This window comes from Zalophus californianus, chromosome X (assembly GCF_009762305.2).
Source record: "Zalophus californianus isolate mZalCal1 chromosome X, mZalCal1.pri.v2, whole genome shotgun sequence".
NCBI classification, from domain to species: domain Eukaryota; kingdom Metazoa; phylum Chordata; class Mammalia; order Carnivora; family Otariidae; genus Zalophus; species Zalophus californianus.
In genome coordinates, this window is record NC_045612.1 from 121,002,246 (window position 1) to 121,020,389 (window position 18,144).

Here is an 18,144-nt window from a genome sequence, read left to right on the forward strand (position 1 = left end):
GGTATACAACTGTATAAATGTTCCCAGAGATGGTCTGTGTTCATTTCACTGGAGACGTTAAACAAGGAGATTCTTGTAAGGGGAATTTTTTTTTTTCTTTTCCAGGCCATGAATAATTACTGATTAAACTTTTTCAGCAATTTAGAGCACACTGCAGGTGCACCAGATTTAATTGAAGAGGCACTGCATAAACCAAATGGAGATGAAACATAGTATGAACTCAGTGCTATTCCTGATTAGACACCCAAAACCTGAGTCTTACTTAGCTACTAACCCCACACTAAGATGATGTCTACTCTGATTTACAGGTTCTGAATCTCACTGGTCAGTATATGCAGAAATCTCTTTGATGGAACCACTGAACCATTTCAGATTTTTAAAAAATCCCCTGTGGCCTTTGTCATTCATGACCAATGGCCTTTGGAAGTTAAGGTCAACTGAACTGAACTACAAGAAAAGGCAGGTGCTATAGTCAAGGCTTGTACGGTACTGGGATCCCTTTGAGTTACAACTTTCTTAAATGTCTAGGCCATTTTCATAAAAATTATTATGTTATCCTCCTCTCATCATTTTTTAAGCTGTTATTTTCCTAAACTGCCAAACCTTGCAGTTAAGTATCACATTCATCATGTTAATGTTTTCCTTTTAAGCATCCTGGGGGAGAAGGGGGCACATGAGAGACTAAAATGAGGATTAGAAGGGTGACTGCAGAGATCATCAGCTGGCAATGGTGCACGAGGATAAATGTGTTGGCCCCAGACGACCTCAGAGGGCAGCAGCAAGATAGCAAAAAACTGCGCTGACTCCCAGTAGCCACCTTCTTCTGGTCAAGCCACCAAGTGGGGCAAAATCAAAGAGGGATAGAAAACAAAAGGCCTTAGCAAAAAAAGGCACAAAAGTAAAACAAAATAAAACAAAAAGTTATGAGTCAAGAGATTACTTCACTGTTCCTTTGCAACAAAGAGGACAAGGCCAGAGTGAAAACTCCTGGTTCTTTGCAACAAGATGGGCAACACTTTATTTAGATCACCAAAAATAAGGTTTTACAGAAAGGGAACCATAACATTACACAACAAAGTATAGCTGTAAAATCTCAAACAAGAGAGGCAACACTTTATTTAGATTACCAAAAATAAGGTTTTGGAGAAAAGGAACTGTAACAAGCAAATGTGTGACTGCAAATTTTCTTTTGCCATCGATATCAATTCCCTCTAAAATATTTTGGGACTACTTTGTGATTTCCAAGCAAAACTAAAATTTGTTGGACAGACTCGCTGAGCCTCATCACAAGAATGAAAACAATTTGGAAAACAATTTTGCTTAATGCTAACAAATAACTAAAAAACGTGGTTATTGCTAACGAATTAATTCCAACAGCTACTGAAACAGCCTGACCTACACATGCTCTTATTAATGCTTCACTGTGAACACAGCTGCTCTTTTCCTGCTGTCACAGATGACATGAACAGTGGCAAGGGTCTCATGCTGGAGGCTGGTCAGGCACCTAGGAAATAAACCTTAACAGAAATAACTACAGTATGTAAGCAACTCAAACAAATGGGCCCACCTCTGCCAGAGCCCCCAAGGGTGGGTGTTGTGTCAGCTCTGTAAAGAAGGTCCCCCATCTCCCTAGATCTTCAATGGGAACCTAGAGCACAGAGCTAGACAGAGAAGCTGTTCTTCTAGAACCATCAAAACTTTAATAAATCGCCCTGGGGTTCTTGGTGCTATAGTGCGCCTCACAGGCAGCAACATAGGCCGACTCTGGAAAGAAGTCATCATGATACTCTGCCAAAAACCTGGGAAAAGAAGAAAATGGCCCTGATGACCTTTACAGTGAGGACTCAACACAAGCAAGCAAAATTTTAACTTGCAACCATTCGAACATTTCACCTTTTTTTGGTATTCCAAAGGAAAAACACTGAACATAATTTTGATTTCTAGGTATATCTGGCTTCTACATTAATTACTATTTCATTGGGATCCTTTCACTATCAAGTGTACAAAGAGAATAGAACCTAAACTCCACTAGGTGGCAGGCTTCATTATACAAACACTTAAAAAAAAAAAAAACAAACTGGTTCTGACGAGTACTGCATTTTCCTGTTATAAAACCAATATTGGGGCGCCTGGGTAGTTCAGTCGGTGAAGCGTCTGCCTTCAGCTCAGGTCATGATTCCAGGGTCCTGGGATCGAGCCCTGCATTGGGCTCCCTGCTCTGGCGGAAAGCCTGCTTCTCCCTCTCCCTCTGCCTGCCATTCCCCCTGCTTGTGCATGCTCTCTAAAACTATAAAAAACTATAAACTCGGGGCACCTGGGTGGCTCAGTCAGTTAAGTGTCTGCCTTCGGTTCAGGTCATGATCCACAGAGTCCTGTGTTGGGAATCCCTGCTCAGCGGGGAGCCTGCTTCTCCCTCTGCCCTTCCCCCTGCTCATGCTTGTGCTCTCTCTCCAATAAATAAATAAAATCTTTTTTTTTAAAGCTATAAACTCAACAAATGTCACTTGAGAAATTCCCAATACTTTCTACAGGCTAAGCTAAACCAAAATTGAATAGTATAAATAGTAAAGAGTATCTGGGTCCTAATTTGCCATTCCAAAAGGTGTTACAGTTCCAGCTTATAGTAGCAAAACTCATAAACAAGGCTGACTTATGTCTGATGATGAACGTTATAATGAGGCCAGTCATTCAAAAGTTCACATTATGCAGATGCTATCTTGCATCTGAGGTGTCAAAGATTTTGCCACAGTGGGGCTTAAACATTCTCACATGGGCCATATTAACCACAAAGCTAATTTAGTTTCATGCTTGTTTCTCCAGCCTCTTTCCACCTGTCCAAATTCCTAAAAATGTAAGGATAAACCCAATACCTTCTTTAGTAAAAACTGAGTCAAAATTCATTAGATAGTTAACTCCTTCTTCTTTGGACTCTGCCATTCTTAAGGTGATTATTGAGTCCACCGATTCTCTAATTGACGTTTTGGATACATTTTCAAAATCAATTCCTATATTTGTAAATCTTTCTAAGTTAATTCTTAAAACCCTAATTTCTATTTTGTATTGGGCATACCTCAAAATCAGCAGGCTTTCCTATGCTATAACTTGCAGCCATTCTTCATATTTTATTGGCATTATTTGATTTTGGCCTACACAGTCTTTATGCCAAATAGAATTGTGTGTTTGAGGGGGAGGTTGGAAGGGAAGAGTATATTTTTCATAATTGTTTCTAATAACATGTAATAAAGTCTCATTTCACTCACGGACGCTTTACTCAAAACGTCTACATAAAAATATCCTTTAAAAACTCCGAAAACCTATTTCTCTGCCTGGAATACTTTCCACACTGATAAATCCTACTTGTTTAGTTCTTGCAGGTTGAAGCCTGACTACAAGGAAGAGGTACCCCCTTACAGAAAAGGAAGAAGTAACATCAGGCAGATAGATGAGCTGGGTAAGGCAGTGTGATGAGCAGCCTTGAACACCAACCAGAGGAACTGGTCAATAAACATCTGGGTGGGAGAGAGCTGGGCCCCAGGCACAAGGGAGTCTGGGGCCCACAGCATGGTGCAAGGAGTAGGGGGCAGAGCCTCAGGCCAAATGATCCTAAGATATAATGACTGGCTCTGTCGGATGAAGGAAACAATACCTTTCTCTGAGTTTACAAACTGTCAGCATGTACTGGTCATTTATCTTAACTCTAAACACAAAAATTCAACCTGTAAAAGCTAATATTTAGGTTAGTTTATGTATATGCAACAAAGAAAAGTCTAATATAAGGTACTTCTGAATAAAAAATTTAAATTATCAATCTCATCACTTCTACTGTAAAAAATTTTCTATTCACAGTTACCCAACTGGATTCTTCTAGTGACACAAAAAATTTTATCTCTACACAATAAATTACAGAAAAAGGAAACAGCCAAAAACCCCTGATGTGACAATTACAGAATCAATCATACTTAGCTAATAGTGTGACTATTTAAAATACCACAGAACTAGCTTCCACATCTATTATGGAGGAGTTCAGGAAAGTCATATATAAGGCAGCAGAGGTAAGTTTTTACAAACAAATTTAAATACCTAAGAAAGAGATCAAAGTGCTTCAGTAAAGCCTTCAGATTCTTCTCAGAAAAGGACATCTTTCCAAGGATTTCTGGAAGTTTCACTGCATTAAAAATAAAACCGGAACCATTTACAATCGGCAGACTCCGGCAATGAGCAGGACACACTGAGGGTCCTTGTTTATCCTATTTAAACTGAAATTAACATCTACATTATCAAAAAAACCCAAAAACTCTTATTTAACACAGTACAGTGGTACAAATGGTATAAAGACAATTTTTATGAAATTTAAGATTCATTCAGTGCCTTTTTTTAAGAGGTCATTTTCAATGATTTTTCTTAGACCCTCAAAATTACCATGAGACGTACATAAACTAACAAGGATATTAAAACCAAAGTGGAGGGGTGCCTGGCTGGCTCAGTTGGAAAAGCATGTGACTTTTGATCTCAGGGTCATAAGTTCAAGCCCCACACTGGGTGTAGAGATTACAAAAAAAAAAAATAGATTAAAAAAAACCCCAAAGTGGAGGGGAAAGGGTGGGGGAAGGCAGAAGGAAGCAGGGACCAGGATTTCTTACCAAACAATCGTAGCAAGTGTTGTGCCCCATAAATGTAAGAGGGTGGAGGCAGCTGGTCACCTGGGGGGTAACTGTCGGGTACAAGTTTCCAGGAGAGGACCTGAGAAAAGATATAACAACAAATCATTCAATTCCTGCTTAACACTGTTATCAAGAGATCTCAAAATTTGGAATCCCAGCAGAAATACACATGCTTTGAGGTTCTCATCTCAAATTGAGTGTCACATTTTCACTCCCAAGCTTCCTGTCCTTCTAGCAACTTAGGAGTTGCTTCACAGCTGGGCCAGAAAATGGGAGTAAACAGTAACAACAAACCAATGTGGAATTTTGAAAGCCACCCCTCTAACTTTCCCATGAAGCTCTTTAAGGGCATGATCTTTTTTTTTTTTAAAGATTTTATTTATTTATTTGAGAGAGAGAGAATGAGAGATAGAGAGCATGAGAGGGAAGAGGGTCAGAGGGAGAAGCAGACTCCCTGCCGAGCAGGGAGCCCGATGCGGGACTGGATTCCGGGACTCCAGGATCATGACCTGAGCCGAAGGCAGTCGCTTAACCAACTGAGCCACCCAGGCACCCTAAGGGCATGATCTTGGCATATAGGAGAGTATAATGCATTATGTTGAAAAGGATCAAGCTACAAAATAACGAAGTTCAATATGACTTGGAAAAAATACACAATATAATGTGTATAATTATTATGTAAATACACAGAACTACCAAGAAGTATATACCAAAATGTTAAATGTCCATTTCTTACTGGTGAAATTATGATTTAGGCAGTTTGGGAGGATAAACGTATGCATTTTCCATATTGATTATATATTAGCATATATCTGATAGTTTCCTACAATCTTTTCAAAACATTTTTGTCTTTTAAATCACGTGAGGATCCACCTTCCTTGGCAACATGGAGATACTTCTCATCCCTTAAAAGTTGTAACAATAAATTGCATGTAGAGGAAAAAATATGGCTCTATGTCAAAATAAAAACAAATTTATAAAAATAAAGTGTGGGGGCAGCTGGGTGGCTCAGTCAGTTAAGCGTTTGCCTTAGGCTCAGGTCATGATCCCAGGGTCCTGGGATCGAGCCCCGCGTCAGGCTCCCTGCTCGGTGGGAAGCCTGCTTCTCTCTCTCCCACTCCCCTTGCTTGTGTTCCCTCTCTCGCTGTTTCTCTGTCAAATAAATAAAATCTTAAAAAAAAAAAAAAGTGTGTGTGTAGGGGGAAGGGAGACTAAAGTAAGATTAAGGAAATATTTGATTTCCCAATTCTCAACAGCTATTACCTATAAATTAGCTTAACTGTTTTGGTCATTTTGTACCTTTTCCTTTATAGGAAATCATACTATATTAGAGAATATAGTAGTAAAAAGTAACCCAAACATGTTGTGAGTAATATTACCATTGTTTTAAGATTCCCTAATTTCCTGATATAATTGATTCACTTTGGAAACTAATCTGAACCATTGAATCAAGCGAAAATAGACTTCAACCTTGGTAACTGCTTTCTTTTCCTTCTTTCTAAATTTCAGAACTGTGGGTGGATTTCAGGCTTTTGTTAAAGTCAGAGTTGTATTTAAAAGCTCTCTGATGAGCCTCCACAGAAATACTTCAGCAAATTATACGACTATTTTACTAAGATGCTGCCTTGCCTTTTGGGATCAGTCAAGTTTAATCTGGAAATATAGTAGGACCAAAGAAAATCCTCTATAAGACAAGGCAGAAGGATGCCAAAACCACCCCAGAAAAGCTGATGCACTCAATTTAACACAATGAAATTGGAGAAGCGAGTAAGTCTCACCATGGTTCTGTATGGCTCCATGCTGGAAGTCTGAGCTTCAGCCCTGGCCTCACCTACCCCACCCATCTGTGGTATAGATTACTGAAGGCAGGGATTTGGTTTCAGCATCTTTATTCCATGCCCAGCACCTCAGCCTGTGGTGCACACAACTGAAGCTTGGCAACTGTTTTGACAGTGATACTTGAAGTTAACATAGGGGAATCTGCAATAATTGGAACCATGACACACACAATGTTGCAAAAGCTGGTCATTTGGCTAGTTAGCAGGCCAGCCTACCTCACTTATTCAACTCCGCATTTCAATGCAGTATTATCACCTTCTATTTACCAAAGATAAATTTCATGGGGGAAAACAGGTTTCTAGCAGAGGGATTCTCAACTGGGGTATATAGACAACCACCTGTGAATCATAATGTGTACATCCAGACCCTACCCTGATGCAGTAGGTCAGTGAACAGAGAGTCTCAGGTGATTTGGATGCAGAGCTTTTGTTAAAACACAGAGACAGAGGCACTCACAAAGGTGGGAATTCCCTAAGGTCTCCTGTTTGGTTTGAGAGTCACTGTGGAGAGCCTGTCTTACTAGAAATTCTCTCCTACTAGAGCTTGCAGCTGTACCTATAACCACTAGACGGTGGCCTGAGTGGGAATGGCCTTGCCTGATATTCATGTCCCTTTTAAAAGAAACAGGACTCCCCTTAATAACATGTGCAGGGCCTTGTCTGAAAAACAGGACCTTAGAGACTGCTGTAATAGGAATTTCCTAACTTTCCCTCATTGTCATTGTAAAACAAATTAAGTTTTCCAGCTTTTCTATCGGGGTCAGCCAACTAAGGCCTTCTGCCAAATCCAGCCCAACCCCCTTGTGCTGAAAATGATTGTTATATTTTTAAATGGTTAATAAAATCACATGAATAAATATTTCATGACGTGAAAATCATATGAAATTCAATTACTAGTGTGCATGAATAAATTTGGGGGGCACAGAGCCACACCCATTCATTTATGAGTAACTCTCATGCAACAGCAGAGTTGGATAATCTCAAAAGAGACTGTATAGTACGCAACCCTGAAAATATTTGTAATCTGACCCTTTACAGGAAAAGTTTGCCAACTCTCATCATTAAATGTTCTCTCTCCCTAGTAAAGCTAGCTCCCCTACGCACAGAAACAGGGAAATCCTACCTCCTAGGTGAGATTCATACAATATCCCAGTAGACCAAGACATCTCCTGAACCTCCAAAACTCACTACCTACACATCAATTAACTAGCCCTAAAAACCGAATTTTTTTTTAAAGATTTTATTTATTTATTTGACAGAGAGAGCAAGCACAAACAGGAGGAGCGGCAGGCAGAGGGAGAGGGAGAAGCAGGCTCCCCGCTGAGTAGAGAGCCCCACTCTGGGCTCAATCCCAGGACCCTGGGACCATGACCCGAGCCAAAGGCAGACGCTTTACGACTGAGCCACCCAGGCGCCCCAAAAACAGAATTTTTATTTTTATTTATTTTAAAAGATTTTATTTATTTGACAGAGAGACAGAGAGTGCACAAGCAGGGGGAGCAGCAGAGGGAAAGGGAGAAGCAGGCTCCCCGCTCAGCAGGGAGCCCGATGCGGGGCTCGATCCCAGGACCCTGGGATCATGACCTGAGCCGAAGGCAGACGCTCAACTGACTGAGCCACCGAGGCGCCCCCAAAACAGAATTTTTAAAATGAAAAGTTTCCTCACTTGTAAAATGGAAACCTGGTGGCAAGGCTGTTCTAGAAAATCTGAGGTGATTTAGGTCAAGTTCCTGGCACAGTGCTGACATATAGCACAGCCTCAAAGAGATGGCTACTGGTAGTACTGTTAACAATGAATTTTGTACCTTTAGGTAGTTGGGAAAACCCAAAAGAACCGTATTTCATAACACGAAAATTATGATATTCAAATTTCAGTGTCCATAAAGTTTTATTGGAACACAGTATGCCCATTCATTTACATAGTGTCTATGGATGCTTTTGGAATTGGGTAGTCTTGAAGGAGACTGTTTGGCCCACAAGGCTTAAAATATTTACTCTCTGGACCTCTAGAACAAGTGTGCATAAAATGCATAAAATGAAAACACTCATATTTCAAAACTTGGGCTTATTTAAAAGATGACCATAAACACAGGGCTGGAATTCTAGCGACTTTCTCATTTTAGAAAACAAAACCAATATTAAACATCATCACATGAAGCATTTTGTTAATATCCACAGCAAGAGCAACAGTGTTTCTAAGGAAACCTGATTCTGGCTCACAGGGCTTAAGCACAATAGAAGGCAGGCCTCACTGGGGATGACCAGCAACAGTAACGCTTTACCTCATTTATTTCATTAGTTCTTCTGCCTTCAAAGCCAGCAAACACTGTACTCCCTTCCTTGCTAGGGGTCAGAGGAACTGGTGAGGATGATCTGCTATGCACAGGTGTCTCTTCAAAAGGAAAAGATGTTAATTATTCGCTTGTAAATCACAGAGCAACTGAATTAGACTGCCGGATGACTGTTACAGTAAAGAAATTATTAATCTTTAACAATCATATATGATATTTTCCTATCATAAAAAACAGTACCTGAATTATTTGGGGGGAAAAACAGGAAACAAGTACGGATATATGCTACAACATGATGAACCTTGAAAACATTATGCTAAGTGAAAGAAGCCACAGACAAAAGGTCACTTACTGTGTAATTCGACTGAAAGGAACTGATGCCTAGAAGAGGCAAAATCCATGGGGACAGGAAGTAACTAGTGGCTGCCTAGCAGGATAGATTAGGGCTGGGGGGAGGGAATGGGGAGCTACTGCTACCAGACCCAGGAGACACAGCTAAAGCAGCCAAACATCCAACTGCAGAGCTGGAGGTGTGCTGACTCCTCTCTCTATGCCATAGGGGAAGTGCCTTGTGAGCCTCGGTTGGAGCCAAACTCCTCAGTGGATTTCCCACAGCTGAGTGGGTGAATCTGGGTGTGACTGTGCATTCATCCCCATTCCTCTCCCAGCCTCTCTTGTTGGCTGGACTCCCGTCAGGACAGCAGTGACTGGCACAGGCCACGCACAGAGTGAATGGCTTTCCCTCACCTGAGAATGGACCTACTTTTTTCCAGATGCAGGAACAGCTTTGGCATGCTGGCGGACGTGTCCTGCTGCCGGCGCTTGGGCTGAGGCGAGGCGCTGCTCTCAGACAGCCTGTCACAGTTGGCAGAGTGCCGTGTGGACCGCCTCAGAGACTGCAAGGCTTCTGGTTCAGCTTTGCGCCTTTTGGGGGTGGCTGGTTCACCTGTGGTGGGCTGACTCTCCGTGGACTGCGGTGTGGATGGATTCAACAAAGGTGGGCTTGGAGAGAGCTCCTCTTGGTTCCTACGGAAGAGGAGAGAACATCTCTCTCTCTCTCTCTCTCTCTCTCTCTCTCTCTCACACACACACACACACACACACACACCCACCCCTGGCCCACAGAATCTCTGCAAAACCTGGAGCAGTTCTTAAATGTCCTCCTTCAGACAGAACAGAAAACACTCTGGACTCCACTCCAGGAGAATTACAAACTTTTACTTTCGAATGTGGCGAAACAAGTGTTTTCTTAAAGAGTAACCAAACATACTTGATCATTTAAAATCCTCTTGATAACTCTGCAAGGCATGCTGGCATTAAAGATTGTGATGCCCCTTTTGTATTTGTCTTAGAGCAATAGTTCTCAACTGGGAGTCATTTTGCCCTACCAGGGACAGTGGCACTTATCTGGAGACCGTGCTGTTTTGCTTGTCACAACTGGCAAAGTGCTACTGGCATCTAGCGGGTAGAGGCCAGGGCTACTGCCCAACAACCTACAATGCCCAGGACCCTCCACCACAAAGAATGATCTCGTCAAGAGAATAGATTACTATGGTAGCTACACGTGTGGTGAGCAGCATAGCATAACATAGAGAATGCAATCACTGTGTTCTGCATCTGAAGGTAATGTTAACATTGTGTCAACGATACTTCAATCAAAGTTTACTTTTTTAATAAACAGAGTAAGAATACCATGCTATCTCACCACATCGTAACTACTCACAAGACTAGAAAGAAAAGCCACACACATCCGCCAAGCTTTGTGGAACACACAGTCCACCCTGGACACTGGCAACCTTAAGATTTGGAGTAGGGCATGGGGAACATCAACACAGGTCCCCAGTGAGTTGCACATGCCTCTCACATAGGGCGAAACCAATGGGAGAGGAAGGCAGGCAGGCTAAGAGATGATCATGAGGCAGACAGAGAACCAGGAGCAAGGAGCCATGAAGGGAAGGGAGAAGGGGACGGTGGGGAAAGACGGCCAAAGCAGAGCATGGCGTGTGACAAGTGGGAAGTTGTTAGTACCCTGTCTTGGGGAGCAGAGTTAGCAGGGGCAGTTGGTAGACAAAGGCAGAGCATAAAGTAGGCAAGAGCAGAAGAAGTGGAAATCATGAGAACAGGCCATTCTCAGGAAGAGAGGCATAGGAAGATAGGGAAGCAGCTTATACAGGTGAAGGTACAGACTTCAGGTTGGGAATTTCTGCCCCCCACTCCCCCAACCAAACAATAGAGATTTAGGCATGCTTGGTGACCGAGGAAAGAAAGTAGTGACACAGCAGAGCAGGAAAGGAACTAATCTTTAGTTAAAGGCAAAAGGTTGCCAGCCCTTTGTGAACTTTCTCCTTTAATAACTACCCAAGGAGGCAGCTGTTCTTTCCATTGTGCAGAGGCAAAAGGAAGAGCCTCAGAAGGCATCTCCTCAAGTCACATAGCCAGTAAGTGAAGGAGCTAAATTCAAACCCACATCTTCTGCCCTTCTCAGCCTGTGCCTTCTTCATTCCATTTGTCTTTGGAAAGACAGGTTAGCTGCTCAAAATCAAACCAAGTTCTCACACTGGAATCTTCACTTGATAAAATATTTTAGAGCCATTTGAAAGTGAATGACGACTTAGCTTCCCCAGGAAAAAACTCCACTCTTCAATCTCCTCCTCCAAATCTGTTGGCCCCATAGCATTAGATGGAAATCTTCAAAGACAGAGTCAACTATTCGGTTGCTGACATCTGATAGTCAAACTGCAGACTCTCTAACTTACCTGTTAGTGTTTGTGGCACTTTCCTTAATTGGAAGAAAAAACTTGGATGAAGTCACCTTTTTATACTGAACTTGTTCATATGGATAGAGTAAAACCAGTGGGAGTGTGTAATCAAAGGTTATTCTTAATCCATCCACCATCTCCTTACAAAGGTCAACACTAGGAGAGTAAGAAGAGATCAGGATTGCAGTAAATATTTTCCAAAACGTCATAATGAAGTTGCATGTTTTTAATAAGGCAGAGCATTAAACTTAAATGCTATATATTATACCCACACTTATAGAGAATACAATGAGTTTCTAGACGCTGCCAACAAAAAATTAAATGGAAACATTGATCTATAATATAAAGTGAAAAAAATACACCAGTAGTTTTAACTTATTGCACTGAACACAAGGAGCCCGAGCAGCCTGTGCTGCAGAAGGTGGACAGGCCCCAATTACTGGGAGCTGAAGGGGGTAGACATGATGAACTAATCCTAATACTTGTTTCAAATCAAACAATCTGCCTGTCTGACTCTAATCCAGCTGGGTCACATGCACAAGGCAGGCTATGAACACGATTATCCTGCCCGAATAAAAACCTATTTGTAAATAAGCTTTGATAAAATTTTCTTTGCCCATTCTGGTGCTTAAGGACAAAGAGTTATCTCCCTATATTATATCACTGAAAAAGACTGGTCTTGGTGTTGAGGCAGCGCATACTCAATATATCCAGACCAGATACCTAAATAGTTATTGAGCATTTCGAAAAAGGGACAATATTTTGGTATTAAATTTGTTATTAAATGAATTAGTAAGTTGAGTGATATATTAAATGAACTCCACAAATTTCAGAAAGAGTGTCACCTGTTCTAAATGGAAGTCACTTCTCTAATACACAAAGAGAGAGCCACTGAGGCATCAATTCCCCCCTCCCTCACTACTCACTTCTTTTCTGCTGGGATATAATGCACATTCATATTGGCATGTGGCATAGCATGATGGTGACGAGGCCTCTCATTGGCTGAAAAGGCTGCATTGATAGCAAAATGCTTCACGTAGGATTCCAAAATAGTTATGATGTTGGTCTGGCATGGAAGTTTCACTAACTGTTAATAAAAAAACAGACATCTGATGCATGCATCTCATTGTATAAACCATATATTCCAAGAAACAGTGCTCTTGTCTATATAAATTTTTTAACTCAAAAGTAAAGCCAATTCTGTTTGAGAATCTTTTTTTTTTTTTTTTAAAGATTTTATTTATTTATTTGAGAGAGAGAATGAGAGACAGACAGCATGAGAGGGAGGAGGGTGAGAAGGAGAAGCAGACTCTCTGCTGAGCAGGGAGCCCGATGTGGGACTCCAGGATCATGACCTGAGCTGAAGGCAGTCGCTTAACCAACTGAGCCACCCAGGCACCCGTTTGAGAACCTTTTAAATAAATATGCCTTGAAGCTCTATGACTGCTTCTACTAATCATCACCCATGAAGATTACAGTATAAATTTAAAAAATAAATGTAAGCAGTGATTCACATCTTAATGATCAATTACAGCCACCTGGGGAGACTATGGCCACAGTCAGCCTCCATGACAGCTCAATTATGTCTTAACCTCTCTTTAAAATATTTGAGATAGCGTCCATGTGCGTATGTAAGGTGGGAGCGGCAGAAGGAACGGAGGGAGAGGGAGTGAGAGAATCCAAAGCAGACTCCCCACTGAGTGCAGAACCTGATGTGGGTCTTGATCTCACGACCCCAAGATCCAGACCTGAGCTAAAACCCAAAAGTAGGACGCTTAACTGACTGAGCCACCCAGGTGCCCCGTGTCTTAACCACCTCAATGAAGTCCAGGTATAAAGAGTTTGACAAAGCTCCCTAGAGGATTCTAATGGACAGCCAACGCTGGGAAAGACTGTGCATGCCTTAATTCAATCAGCAGCAGAGCAGTACTGTCAGAGAACTTTAAAAACCTAACTCAGCACAAAACTTAAAATATGAATTTCATTCTTACAAGGTTCGTAATTGTTTGAGTCTGTGATTGTAAAATACGGCTAAATGAAAGCTCTATTACAAATCCATGTTTTATGTATTTTGCCTGCATACCCGTTTCCTCCTGTTGATATAGTAACAATCATCCTCAAGCTTCTTTTTCAGAACTTCAGGAATTTCTATAGTTATTGTTCTTTCTTCCATTTCCCTTTTTGTGTGCAGCTCCGGTTCTTCCTTCTGCAATATCACAATTTCATTTTTAACTACTCGTAACAGTGAGAGAGAGTCTATAGCCAAAGGAAGACTAACACAGGAGAGCCTACTATGAAACAAACCCGGTTAATCCTCAACATTCATACCAGAATGCCACATGTCCTAGAGAAAAGTACATTAAAGGCCAAAAGTTAATGTGTTTTAGGGCACTAACCTATGTTACCAATGCTAATTTTGCTTCTCCCCTTTTTAAGTTTGCCAGTGATACTTATGTTACCTTCGAAGGCAGGCAGAAGATGCCAAAGTCTGATACACAAGATTTAAAAACTAATCACCATTATAAAAATAAAGTTCATGGCCTCAATGGAAAGAGATAGGTAACTATGATTTGTGAAAACACTTTATGGGTAAAAAGAGCTACCAAGAGGTTCATACAGTGACTATAAATATAAATAAGGATTATTTTCCCTTAAAGATCAAGTGCAACTTTACAATATCTAGTTAAAACAATGCATTTTTACAAAATGATCTGCAACTGAAGAATTTTATCACATAATTTTACCACTAAATACATGCCAAAGACAGCATTTTTACAATAGAAACTTTATACCACTTCCGTCTTTTCTTCAATATCACTTTCTTCACTTATTTCTTCATCCTTTTCTTCACTACTGTCATCAGAGGAACTGCTTATTGCTAGGGAAAACAAAAACTATCAGGCAAATTGGCATCATATACTTCCCTAACCTTTACAATTATAATTCTTAAGGTGGAGCGTGTGTTCTACTATTGGCAATAATTAACTGTAGTCCTGTATATATTTTAAACGCTGAACACAAATACTGTACCTTTCAGAATAAAAATTTATTTTGATAAATATAACACCAATTTCAATGAAGGCAAAGCCCACACAAGTTAATGATCTGAAAGTGTTCAGTCACCTAGGATTCTACGGTTCTCTGTTGTATTCATAACGGGCCAAGGCTCAGGAATTGCCAAGAAGAAAACGTGAGGGATTAGTACAAATAAAGACACTGGCTGAAAAGGCAGTGGTCATGCGCAAGACTGATGAGATATTATGGACTAACCGACCGCTACTTTAATTGTTAAAAACAAAAGGGGCACATGTTATATGTAATGAGATTAAAATGTTTCCTTGTCTGTAATTGCAATGACTCCTACCCTCAATCCTGTGGTATAAAAGGACTACGTAAAAGTTCTTTTAGCCAGAGAAAATGAAGTCAAGCCACTCACAGTTTTCATCATTTTCATCTTTTTCTTCAACAGGGAGGCTTTTTAAGACAGAGTCAACACCAGGCAACCTGCAACGCTTCTTCTTTCTTCCTGTGCTTCTCCTGAAAGAAAATAAACACAACTGAAATAAATTTTGATGCTGACTGATATGGGTCTTGAAGTACAAACAAGATATAACCACGGTTGGGGCGCCTGGGTGGCTCAGTTGGTTAAGCAACTGCCTTCGGCTCAGGTCATGATCCTGGAGTCCCGGGATCGAGTCCCACATCGGGCTCCCTGCTCAGCAGGGAGTCTGCTTCTCCCTCTGACCCTCCTCCCTCTCGTGCTCTCTATCTCTCATTCTCTCTAATTAAATAAATCAAATCTTTAAAAAAAAAGAAAAAAAGATATAACCACGGTGATTCTCTAAGGACCTAAAAATCATTAAATCCTAGAACATAAATGTTAATCTCCACTTCAGAAGATTAAACAGTAACCACACTGAAAACACAGCATTTAGAATACAAGAGCAATTCTTCACGAACACACTTTAAATACATAGTTATTAATGAGCCGTGTTTGTCATATTTTTACTTTTATATTTTAAAAGTTCTAAACACTAAGAGAAAACACACTGAATAACATTTATGTCACGATTTTTGTATTCTTACAGGCGAGCTACAGCTTTTCTTGCCAATTTACGCTGTAATCTCCGATTTTCATCGGTGTCACGAAGGACATGATCTTCAGCTGCCCATCTATCCCAGCTAATCAAACAAAAAAAGGAAAAGCATGTAAAATTCAGTGTTTTAGTTTGATACAAAACAACTGCTAAAAGCACCTCACAGAAACAGAAGTGTCCCAGAAGTACTTGTTTTAGAACACTATTTAAACATTTTAAAATCACAAAAAGATGCAAATAAACTGAAAAAGGAACTCACGCAGACACAGAAACAACTAGGGTTTCTGGAATTACCCAGAGAGAATCCAAATATAATTGACTTAAAGTAATCATTCTAAAGAATAGGCAAGGTTTGATAAAAAAGCAGAAACAGGAAGTGAAGCTTTTCTACAAGTGTTTCTAAAACTTAAATAAGTTTGCAATGTTCTTGTGCTGCAAAGATGATCAATTTTCAATCCTGTTTAACAAGTACACTCACCTTCTGTTCCAACCATTAAAATGGATCAGATATTCTGGGATCTTTCTGCCTTTTTCGTCTTTCCCAACAATAACATCGACAATCTGAAACCAGGAAATATTGTCCGCAAATGACACAACATACAGAATACTGGAAGCTAGATCAGGAACACTAGATCATAGATCTCTTTTTAAAAGAAAAGAAAGCATTCTCTCCTTTTTTAGACTGAAAGCTGGGTTGAAACATTTTTCCTTTCAATTCCATTTTTTTTCCTGAGTGGATGCCTCAAAATAGGAAACATCCCTCCAACCGCCCCGCGATTGGTCTCTGATACTGAGACTGGGTTCAGCTTCTTTGAAGCCATTGGCCGACCGATTTGTCACTAACTAAAGCGTCCAGGCCAGACAAGAGAGCTGCAGCCCCGAGACCTCTGGGAGTTGTAGTCTCCCCTGCTCAGCCGCATCCAGGGCCAGGACGGTTGGCTGATTATGCCATCCCTCCCGGAGGGGTCCCTAGAGGGAACATCTGGGGCAAATAATGAGGCGTGTTACCCCTAGGGAAGCTCAAGGCGGGGCGGGAGGTTGGACAGCAAACAGCCAGAGGCTGCGGGGGCGGAGCCCGAAAACAACACGCAAAGCCTAGAGGCCTTGGGAAGTCCCCTTAAGGCCAGAGTCGCCCAGAAGCACCTGGGGCCCGAGGCCAGCCCCCAACCCCGGACTGCGGTGCCCATGCCCACTCGTAATCCAGGCCCCAGGAGCTGCAGTTGTGGTTCGGTTCCCCCTACCTCCCCCCAGTCCCCGAAACTTAGACGGGCACAGGGCGCGACTCGGGGGCTGAAAACCTAAATGCTGCAAGACACCAAGGGACGAAAGCTACCGGGTCAACACTGCCCTCGGGTGGGGAGTCGCGGCCTAGAGGAGGGGTCAGGCCCAGACACGACTGGTCCTCCCATGTAAAGACGTCGCGAGTCGACGGCCAGTGCTATGGCGCTACGGCTTAGGACCTGGCTCGGTCAGTCAGGGCGTCGCACGGGAGCCCAGGTAACGATGGGCCGCGCAGAATGCTGAGAGATTTAACAGTAAGGTGAAAGCCGCCGGCAAGCGACCTCCTCGACGCGCAGCCCTCGCTGGCGTCGCGTGCGCAAACCGACGTCGCGGCCCCAACCTCGCGACACTGCACGCGCGAGGTTTCCGATGGCGCGTGCGCAGCCCAGCGCCTGGAGGAAGCGGAAGCGTCCGGGCCCCGACTCCCCCGCGCGGCGCCCCGAGAGCGCCCCCTGCTGCACGCACGGCGCCGCGCAAGCCGAGGAGGCGCCGGCATGGATCGCCGGGCCCCGCCACTTCCCCTGCTCCGCGCGGCCGTCCGCACCCGCATCCGCCACCCGTCCCGGGGTCCCCGGCCCGCGCCTCCTCCCTGTCCCTCCGCGGCGGCACCTTGGCATCGTACAGCACTCGCGCCTTGGTGGGGTCAGGCTCGAAGCACAGCACTTTCTCCCCTGAGTGGAATTTAAATTTCATGCCCTCGCTCGCGCTCATTTGCTCATCGTGGCGGAGGGCGAGGCTCCGGGGCGGGCGGAGCGCGCGCGGTGGGGGAGGGGGGTGGGGGCGGGGAGGTGGCGCGCAGCGGCGGGGGTGGGGGGAGGGAGCGGGGAATGGCGGAGGCTGCGGCCGCCCCGCCCTCAGTCCCGCCTCGGCCCGCCCCGCGCCGTGGCCGGACCTGGGAGCCGCGGGGCGCGCGCGCTCCCGGCGGAGCGCGTCTCCGCGAGTCCCGTTGGGCTCGGCAAAGACTGCGGCCGGGAACGCTACCCGTGGCCGTGGTCTTCCGGCAGAACGGCCCCTCCCGCGCTCGTGGGAAAGGTGCCCGCCGCGGGCTGGGCCCGCGGGGTCATCGGGCCGGGTGCGCGCTCTCCGGCCCCGGGGTGGGAGGCGCCCAGGAGAGAGTCTGTCTGGGGTGGGCGCTCGCGGCGGGGAGGCCAGCCGGCGGCCGCCCTCCAGCAGCCACTGGCCCCGCCGCGTGGGCCATCCTAGCAGAGCTGCGCGCC

General features: G+C 43.4%; 1 protein-coding gene across 4 annotated transcripts; it reads right to left on the bottom strand.

Annotated features, from left to right (window-relative positions):
• Positions 1–978: 978 nt before the first annotated feature.
• On the bottom strand, positions 979–17,688 carry MSL3 (MSL complex subunit 3). 4 transcript variants are annotated; one of them, XM_027609146.1, is made up of 13 exons: positions 17,537–17,688; positions 16,125–16,207; positions 15,636–15,731; positions 14,986–15,086; positions 14,342–14,427; positions 13,633–13,755; positions 12,476–12,636; positions 11,547–11,705; positions 9,554–9,816; positions 8,782–8,891; positions 4,641–4,740; positions 4,081–4,165; positions 979–1,799 (listed from the first exon to the last, which is right to left on the bottom strand). In XM_027609146.1, the coding sequence occupies exons 1-13, from the start codon at positions 17,636–17,638 to the stop codon at positions 1,700–1,702; spliced, it is 1,569 nt and encodes a 522-aa protein (XP_027464947.1). In that variant the 5' UTR covers positions 17,639–17,688; the 3' UTR covers positions 979–1,699. The 4 variants fall into 4 exon arrangements, with proteins under 4 accessions (XP_027464947.1, XP_027464949.1, XP_027464948.1 ...); XM_027609148.1 differs by lacking the exon at positions 17,537–17,688 and adding an exon at positions 16,980–17,216; XM_027609147.1 differs by lacking the exon at positions 15,636–15,731.
• Positions 17,689–18,144: the final 456 nt, after the last annotated feature.